Below are 9,888 nucleotides of genomic sequence, written 5' to 3'. Positions count from 1 at the left end.
TTTCCATTTCATTTTTAGTTTTGTGTTTAGCATGATTTTAAAATTAAGTTATGATTTGAAAATATAATGATATTTAATTTTGGTTTATTTTATACATGTACTTTTGGCAGTAAATGTCAATTGTATGTTGAATTTAACAAATTAAACCATTTAATCAAGTTTTGGGTTATTCCAAATTAAAAACAAATATTTTTTTACAAACGTATTAAGCCATACCAGTACTATACTTTTTTTTGGATTTTTCTGTGTGTAGACACCCCATTTTTGACCGTCCTTAAGACTTGGTCACCACTGATGTTTTACTTGGTGGAGAAAGGTGTGCAGGGCAAATGTTCAGTTTCTTCGGCAAGGAGAGAGGCAAATCCTTCAAAACACTTTGTTTAGGGGTTTGGAGTTGAAGAAGAGAGGAAAGGAGAGGAGAAAACTAGTTTGGGAGAAGTTCGGCATGAATCCAGGTAGAAGCGAGTCGAGCAGCCCTCGCTGAATCGGGCTTATCTGTCTGTACACTTGGAGTTTAGCTATGGGGCCACCGCCGTCGGAAAGCTTACTTCCGGGGCTTCATTTTGCACTCAAGAATCTCTTAAAGCCAAGCCCGGGTGGAGGAGATATGAGCAGCTGAAGTTGGGCATCATCCCGGTTGGATCGAATCTGCGCGGCTTCACCAAAATGGGCATAACCTTTTCCACAGGAGGAATTTTAATGCAAGTTTTGCGCCATTGGAAAGCTAACTTCCGGGGCTTCAATTTGGACATCCACCGGCACTTTTTTACCTCATCAGCCACCCATCGGCACTCTATTTATCCGACCGGCCAGTATAAATTGCAGGTCGGCAATATATTGTGCCGACCGGCCATTTATTTTGCCGATGACCTCCTTTCATGGCCGATATGACCCTTTTGCACCCCTCAAGCATGGTGCATGCCAGCTGTTCCAGCTATTCTCCATTCAAACCCTCTGTCCGAGATTTTGCCTTTTGGGGGGGAAATTTGAACTTGTTTTGTTCCCCCCCTTTTCTTGCCTCTCTCCCTCTATATAACCATCCCTCCACCACCATTTCGAAGGGTTGAAGAAACCAGCTGAGGCACCATTATAGATACAACCCTATATCTATACATTCAGCCCCCCTCTTCCAAGCTCTAAAGTCCATTATCCTTGGCCATTTACACACCAACCCATAGCACAAGGCCTCCATCCTCCATTCCAATAATTTGAGGCTAATTTTCAGAGGTTAGGATCTCCTTTTCTTGGATCAAAGGCTGCTACATTGCTGCTCTTCAAGGGTGAGTCACTCTCTTCCCTTTTCTAGCCTTCTTTTGCATGCTTTCTTAGCCACACTTGCTTGCTGTTTTGAGCTCCGACCATAACTGGAAATATCATTTTTTTGAGCTCATTTTTCTGTTTAATTAAGGGTCTTACCCTGTTTGGGACCCCCATCTTGCACTTGCTTCATTACCCCTTTGTATGCCATAATCTTGCATAGTAGTTTTGGCCTATGTGTGATCTGTTTTGGAGCATGATGTAAACTGTAGATAGGCTTATTTTGAGCCCTTCTTCAACATTGAAGAGGGCTCATCACTTTTTGGAACCTCCATGTGCCACTTGTCATTATACCCCTCTTTGGTCCCCATTTTTGCATGATTTATTAGCCTATTGTGTCTCTGTTTTTGGACTTTGGTCCGAACTGAAAATGGCCCTATTTTGACCCCCTATTCATGTTTCATTAAGGGTCTATGGCTGTTTGAGACACCCTTTGTATACTTCATGTTGTAGCTCTTTTTTTGGCCTTAATCTTGCATAGTATTTTGAGCATACTTGTATACTGTTTTGGGCTTGTCCATCAACTGTAAAACATCATATTTTTGGCCCCCCTTCAATATTGTAGAAGGCCCCTTCTCTGTTTGGGGCCAGCATTTGTGAGTTACTTCATTACCCCTCTCTTGGCCCCATTTTTGTATGCTAATCTAGCCTCATTTATGTTCCATGTTTGGCCATGCTTTAAACTGTAAACATGCTTTTTTTGGGGCTGCCTAGCTTCTTTCTTCATACTTCATGTTCAAATTATGCATGCATTGCATAGCTATAGGCCATTTCATGCGCCAAAATTCATGTTTCGGGACTCGTTCCATGCATCGGGTATCATTTTGCCATGATTCGGGGCTTTTTTGCATCTCATTTTGCCTCTGAAAATTGCATGATCATATGCCATATTCCATGTTTTGCCATGCTTTGGTAGAGTGGCATTCGTGCCTTAGGTTCGGTCCTCGGTTTGCGTGCATATGTGCACGCATTTCGAGTGTCTCTTTTTCATCTCATGGCCACTGATGTGGGTGTGGCTGAGGTCCACTCACATTGGTGTGAGTCCATCTTGCATTGTGTATGCTATGTTTCAATGCGTTGTGCATGTTATGTTGTTAGCATTGTGTGTGCCATGTAGTTGTATTACATGTTTATATGTTTGCTTGCATGCTTAGGTCGCATGTGCATTGTTGTGCATTGCCTCGCCTCTTGACCAACCATGATTGAGGTTGGGTCCCTTGCATGTTTTGTGTGCATTGCATTTGACATTGAAATGCATACTTGACTCTTTGGCCATCATGCATCGAAATGCGTGATTGGTGGCCCGAGGGTCGAGGGCCATGCTCCCTTGAGTCCATTACATGATAGGGAGTGTGTCCATGCATACATTTGCCTAAAAATTCCATGCCATACACTGCTTGCCCTCTGTTGTTGCCAATTGCAGGTTCTGCAGGAAGATTTGGCCGGTCGGTTAAATACAGTGCCGACCGGCAATCCATAAATGGCCAATAACTTCATCAGCGCTGGTGACCATTTCCCATGGCCGATGGCCATCCCTCCCAGCTGGTGGTATTCCCCAACATCCAGAGAGCATGCCCTTAGACTTTGGCAGTCCTCAGAGGAGCAGGGCAGTGAAAAACAGAGGCAACAGTGCTATGGCAGCGAGTTTCCGGGCAATATGGGTCAAGCATGCATCATTTGTGCATCCCAAGGCGGGGGCCGTGGCCACCTTCCCTTTGCATTTAATTTGTTAGTTAAATAGGAATTCTGTAATAATTAATTAAGTAGTTAGTTATTTATTCAGACTGTAATATTTATTCGGTCCCTCCGAGTGAAGGCGTATTTGTAATAAGTGTGGGTGCGTGTGTGCATGTCTTCCAATCCCCACTTCTTTCTCCCTTTTACTTACCTGCTTTGATGGTTAGTATTAGGACATGTTTAATTTAGCATACCTTATGCTATGCATGCGTGCATCCATACATTTGTCTTACATGCACCGGGCTCGACGCATCATACTAACTGCATTTGTATTTCAATTTCAAAGTTGAATACTTGTTAGCTGTTGCATCTCATATGTCATGTTTAGAATAGCCGAGCCTGCTATAGTTGCATTTTGCATGTGTTGCATTAGGCATTCCTGTATAATTAGGATCATGCATGGATTTCTAATTAGCTTCTGTTTTGGCTTGGAGTACTCGGTGAGTTTTATGCTTTACCATCCTTGCTTGCGTGTGAGTGTTGCCATAATAGCATGATTACCATGAGGCTAGCTGCTTATGTGATATAACTGCTTGAATGCCTGTGGATGGAGGTTGAATTACCTAAATTGGAATAATGTATTAAAATCGTGAGCTTTAAGCCCACTAGATAGTGGCAAAACCATCTTTTCTAAAAGCCCACTCAAGGGTGGCAAAACCTGCATTTTAGCCTACTTGCGAGTAGCAAACCATTTTCAAAACAAGCATGAAATGTTTTGTTCCAATTTAGGCGATTTGGTCTATACTTGTTTGCTGTGCGCATAACATAGTAATTCTAGGCTAATAACCGGAATAAGAACACATAACGTTTTCAAAAAAGGATATCACGGTTAGTAGAGGCCGATCTTTGGATCGGGCGAGAGGGGGTGCTCATAGCTGACCTTCCCCAATCGTACCCAAGCTCCCGAGCCGAGGCAACTTTGGTGATGACGGACGCGTGGCCTTTGGCACCGAGTCAGGGTTTCCTAAATTCCCCAAAATAAAATATTTAGGTGGCGACTCTGTATCTGGCAAAGCAGTCCATGTTTGACACTTCTTTTCTAAAAATCTGTTTTCTCAAAAACGATTTGCCAGATTTGGACTCTTTAGTTCAGATTAAGAACCGTGACAAATCGAGTCCGAACTGTAGTAGCGAGGCCCACGGGCGCGTCTACACTGTGTCGACATACCCGTATCGTACCAATACTAATACTCATACCCATACCTGTGGTTCGTAGGGCTTAAATTATCTCGAGTCGATCTTGGAGAAATGTATTGAGCTGAAATTTTTTTGATTACTCTATGTGTGTGTACGGGCGCAATTGTAACTAGTTTAGTACCCAAATTAATTTTAATAGAATTGATCGACTAATAGTAATTTCAAAATTGAGTAGGAAAAAAATTTCAAAATTTGGTCAGTACCTGGTATGGGTACATTATGTTTGTCGAAGTACCCATGCTTCATAGTCTCAAGCTAATTCTAAGTGAGGATTTTTATTATTATTATTTTTTTTTGCAAAGTATATATTATTTAAAACTTAATTTTTTCATTATTGAGATAAAAAGTATTTATTAAATATTTAAATTTAATTTTTTTATATTTGGAGGGCAAATTGATTCTTAAGGTATAGTTTGGGGGATAAAATAAAATTTTAAATGAATTTTGGTGCCACGACAGCACATTCTATCTAATTGTAGACAGAATGTGACAGCATGGGCTAAATTGATCAAAATTTTGAAAGTTTGAGTGTAAAATTAATATTAATCAAAATTTGAGAGTTGAAAAATGCATGAAAGTTTGTGGGCAAAATGATATTTCCTCTAAAACAAAAGCAAAGAGCTTTACTTACATAAAAGTGAATCACCACCTTCTAGTCTTTGTGCATTAAATAAATAAAGGAAAATGATATAGAGACACATTAGTTACTCATTTTCTATACTCAATAATATGTAAGTGATATGATTAGTTGATGATTAGAGAATATATGAAAGAGAGTGTTACTTTTAATATTTAAATTGATTATCACATTACTGAATTTAAAAATTGAGTCTATTTTTTTTTTTTCCCAAATAGCAATACTCATAAATAAATGTAATTATAAAGATCAATAATGTAATCTAATTTAAGTCCTCAATTCACCGACTCTTTATTGGGTGTCAGTATAAATTTTTATTATTTTCATAAATTTTTAAACCATATCATGTAGAGAAAGAGAATTAGGAAATTACAAATATATATATATATATATATATTTATTTTTATTAAGTAAAATCGTTGAAAAAAATATATTTCACTCATTAAATTCAACGTAGGTGTATAAAAAAGATCTATATTACATATTTTTATTAAGTTTAATAACGAAAATATGTTATTCTGATAGTTTTACTATGATTTAGATTAAAAATAAATAAAAATTAAAAAACACTTGAAATTTATTTTGTTATAAAGTTTAAATATTAATTAATTTATTTTTTTAATTTGTCTAAAAAAGAATTTTAAATTTTTTTTAGATGGGCAAAAGAGAATTTAAACTATTCCAATAAATTGGTTTAGAAAAATGCATAGATCCCTTTTTTTGGACTCTCACAATTCCTTTGAATCCCAACAATTGATATATGTGTGAGATCTATTCAGGTATATACGAGACTTACCCCATTAATAAATGAGATAAAAAAGTAAAAGAAAAAAAAAAGTTTCAATCATTGTTGATTTGTTTAAGGCCCCAATACGCCTACCTTTGACTGGGCCATATGAATGAATTTTTTGTTGCAATCCACTGGCAATTTTCATACATTTTTTTAATTTTTTTAAAGCCCTATCAATGTCTTCTGAAATTTTTTTATTTGATATAATTTTTGTTTACATCACATCAACGTACTAAATGTATTTTAATCCTATCTATTTGATGTATGTAATGGAAAATTTTTATTACAAATTTAATAATTATAAAATAAAAATATAAATTTATAATTATTTTTAATTAAAAAAGATCATTAACACTCACCATTAAATTAATATAATAGAATATCTCCATTATAAATATGCAATGGAAAAGTTCACAATTCCTAAATTAATAACCAATGCCTATAATTCTGCTTATAATTTTTGGTGCAATCTGTATAATATTCATTTCATTTCAAATTATTTGTTCGGCATAGAAAACGAGAATTTTCTCACATCGAATTTTTAAATTTTTTTTCACTAATTAAAAAATCTTTTTAATTATTATTACTTTACCAAACCAAACCAAACCAAACCAAACCAACCTTTAAGTCTCACCAAATGGGGTCGGTTATATGAATTCTTCTTCTCCACACGGCTCTATCAAAGGCCATATCTCTAGTCAAATTAAGTAGATTCATATTTCTATTTACTACGCTAGCCAACGTCAATCTAGGTCTACCCCGTCCCCTAACACTTCCATCTACCGTCACTGTATCGCATCTCTTCACTACTGCCTTTGTTGGTCTCCGTTGAATATGACCAAACCATCTCAATCTATTCTCTGTCAACTTATCTTCTATCAGTGCTACTTCTACCCATTCCCGAATATACTCATTCCTAATTTTGTCTTTTCTAGTCTTGCCATACATCCATCTTAGCATCCTTATCTCAGCACACTTATCTTATCTACATGTTGTTTATTGGTTATCCAACACTCATTCCCATACAACATCGTTGGTTTAATAGCCATTCTATAGAACTTTCATTTTAGTCTAGTGGGTACATGTCTATCGCATAGTACCCTAGACGTACTTCTCCACTTAAGCCACCATGCCTTAATTCTATAAATTACACCCATATCAATCTCCCCTATCGGTGTGATAATTTACCCTAAATAACGAAAATATTCACTCTTAGATAGTTCTTGGTTCTTAGTTTTCACTTCTCCTCTGCTTTCATTGTTACTGTTACTAAATTTACACTTCATGTATTCTCTCTTAGTTCTACTTATCTGAAATCCTTTAAATTCAAGTGCTTCTCTCCAAATTTCCAACTTTGTGTTAACTCATTCTCTGGTCTCATCTATTAACATGATATCATCTGCAAAAAGTATACACTATGGCACATCATCTTGAATATTTCTTGTTAACTCATCCATAACTAAAGCAAAAATATAAGGACTTAAGGTAGATCCTTGGTGTAACCCTATAGTACTTGGAAATTTATTTGTCACTCCAGTAGATGATCTAACAGTGGTCACTACCCCTTCATACATATCCATAATCACATCAATGTAACATTTTGTCACCCATTTCTTCTCTAACACCCATCAAATTATATCCCGAGGCACTCTATCATATGCTTTCTCAAGATCGATAACCACCATATGAATGTTTCTTTTCTTTTCTCTATACTTTTCTATTACTCTCCTCAAAAGATAGATCGCTTCTACTGTTGACCTACCAAGCATAAACCCCAATTGATTCTCTGATACCTTTGTAATATCTTGCAATCGACATTCCATCACTGCCTTCCACACTTTCATTAGATGACACATTAGTTTGATTCCTCTATAGTTGTTGCAGTTCTTGACATTTCCTTTATTCTTATAGATTGACATTAAAATACTCTTCCTCTATTCATCTGGCATGTTCCTAGTTAACAAAATCTTACTAAACAACCTAATCAACCAAACAATCCCTTTCTTACCCAAACACTTCCAAGCTTCAATAGGGATATTATCGGGTCGTAAAGCCTTATTCGATTTCATATTTTTAAGTGTAATCTCCACTTCAGAGTTTCTAATCCTGCGAAAGAACCTATAGTCTTGGTTTTCCTTATTACTAGCTATTTCCTCCCCTATTAACGTACGTCCATGTTTTTCATTTAACAGTTTCTCAAAGTAGTTCTTCCACCTTTCCTTAATCTCTTCATCCTTCACCAATATTTTAGAATCCTCACTCTTGATGCACTTAACTTGATTAAAATCTCTTTTTTCCCTCTCCCTAATCTTAGCAAGTTTGTCAACCCTCTACGCTCCCTCCTTACTATCTAGTCTAGTGTATAGGTCATCATAAACTTTCAACTTACCCTCTCTCACTACTTTCTTGACCTCCTTATTAGCCAATCTATAGCTCTTAAGGTTTTCCTCAGTTCTATCTTTCTGCCACTTTTTAAAGCACTCTTTTTTCGCCTTAACCACCGCTTGAACCTCTTCCCTCCACCACCAAGTTTCCTTAGAGTTGGGTCTCTTTCCTTTCGACTCTCCAAGAACTTCCCTTATGATTCTCCTTATACAATTGGCCATCGAGTTGCACATAGCGTTAGCATCATCTTTCAAGTCCCAAGTACCTTCCTTATCCATTCTGTTCTTAAATATTTCTAGTTTATCCACTTTTAGGTCTCACCATCTCGTCTTACAACGCCCACTATCCTTTCTAGCTTGGTATTTCCCTTTAAAGCATAAATCTAGTACCAAAATCCTATGTTGAGAAGTTAGGCTCTCTCCAGGAATCACCTTACAGTCACTGCATTTTAGACGGTCCACTTTCCTCACTAAAAAGTAATCTATTTGGCTCTTGACTGACCCACTCTTAAAGGTTATCAAGTGCTCCTCCCTTTTCTTATACATAGTATTGGCCACCACTAGGTCAGAAGCCAAGACAAAGTCTAAAATACTCTCTCCAGCCTTATTTCTATCACTAAAATCATATCCACCATGCATCCTCTCATAGCCTAGTTTATCTACTCCTACATGGCCGTTGAAATCTCCACATATAACTAGGTTCTCTTCTATGGGTATCTCCTGTAAAATCTCATCCAGTTGCTTCCAAAAATACCTCTTAGTCTGATCATCTAATCCTACTTGGGGAGCATAAGCACTAATAACGTTCACTATATTCCCTCCAATAACTAGTTTAACTAACATAATCCTATCCCCTTTCCTAATGACCACCACTACATTTTTCACAAGACCCTTGACAACTATTATTCCTACCCTATTCTTATGTCTAATCCTGCCACTATCATATAGTTTAAACCCTGTATCCTCAATTTCCGTAGCTTTCTCATCCGTCCACTTAGTTTCTTGAACGCATGCTATTCTAACTCTCCTCCTAATCATAACATCTACCAATTCCATAGTCTTACCAGTTAAAGTTCCTATATTCCATGTGGCTACCCTAAACGTATAGTTTTGAACTAGCTTCTTTACCTGAGCTCGTCGAAAAAAACGTGGAAACCCTTGCCCATTTTTCACTGCACCCAGGCGTCGATACGACACTCCTTGCTCACTTTTCGAAACACCCGGAGGCAAGCGCAACGCGTCACTTGAGGGAAATGACCTAGTATTTAATCGATTCAAAGTAGGATTTATTGTCATAAGGGATCTGAGCGGCTTTTTTACGTGTTGGCTTTCGGCTACTTAACACACGACTCTCCCCATTTACCCGAACTTAGGATCATCGGAGTTATTAAACAACCCTGGCGGAGTTAATTATTTTTACTTTATGAAAAAAATTTAAATTTTAATATAAAAATATATTATTTTTAAATTTTCATTTTTCATTCCGAGGTAGTAATTCACAACATGTATTTTTGACGGGTGGTGCTAATAGCCCCCACCTTTTTTCAAAGGACTCTTGCTGTTTGGTATTATTTTAAGGACACTCAGGCAAAAATTTCAATTTTGAATTTTGTTTGGTGAGAGGTCCAGGTGCTGAATTAGCTTGTCTATAAGGACAGGTTGTAACGTCCCAAAATAAACACAATATAACTATCTCGTAATAACCAACAAATAGCAACATAAATGAATAGATAAACTTTCATTAATCAGAGTTTGATATACAAAAGGTGACACATGCGATATACATTCATAAACTGTACATCCTGAATCTACAACATGTGTTACAA

At 37.0% G+C, this 9,888-nt stretch overlaps 1 protein-coding gene across 1 annotated transcript; it reads right to left on the bottom strand.

Moving 5' to 3' along the window:
* Nucleotides 1–8,380: 8,380 nt before the first annotated feature.
* On the bottom strand, nt 8,381–9,358 carry LOC145802229 (uncharacterized). Its single transcript, XM_082894911.1, has 3 exons — nt 8,953–9,358; nt 8,569–8,838; nt 8,381–8,430 (listed from the first exon to the last, which is right to left on the bottom strand). The coding sequence occupies exons 1-3, from the start codon at nt 9,356–9,358 to the stop codon at nt 8,381–8,383; spliced, it is 726 nt and encodes a 241-aa protein (XP_082751037.1).
* Between the last annotated feature and the right edge of the window lie 530 nt (nt 9,359–9,888).

This window comes from Camellia sinensis, chromosome 11, assembly GCF_055761805.1.
Source record: "Camellia sinensis isolate YWXY chromosome 11, ASM5576180v1, whole genome shotgun sequence".
Taxonomy (NCBI): Eukaryota; Viridiplantae; Streptophyta; class Magnoliopsida; order Ericales; family Theaceae; genus Camellia; species Camellia sinensis.
The sequence above is the reverse complement of the archived record's forward strand: the minus strand, read 5'-3'. Positions and strand labels throughout refer to the sequence as shown.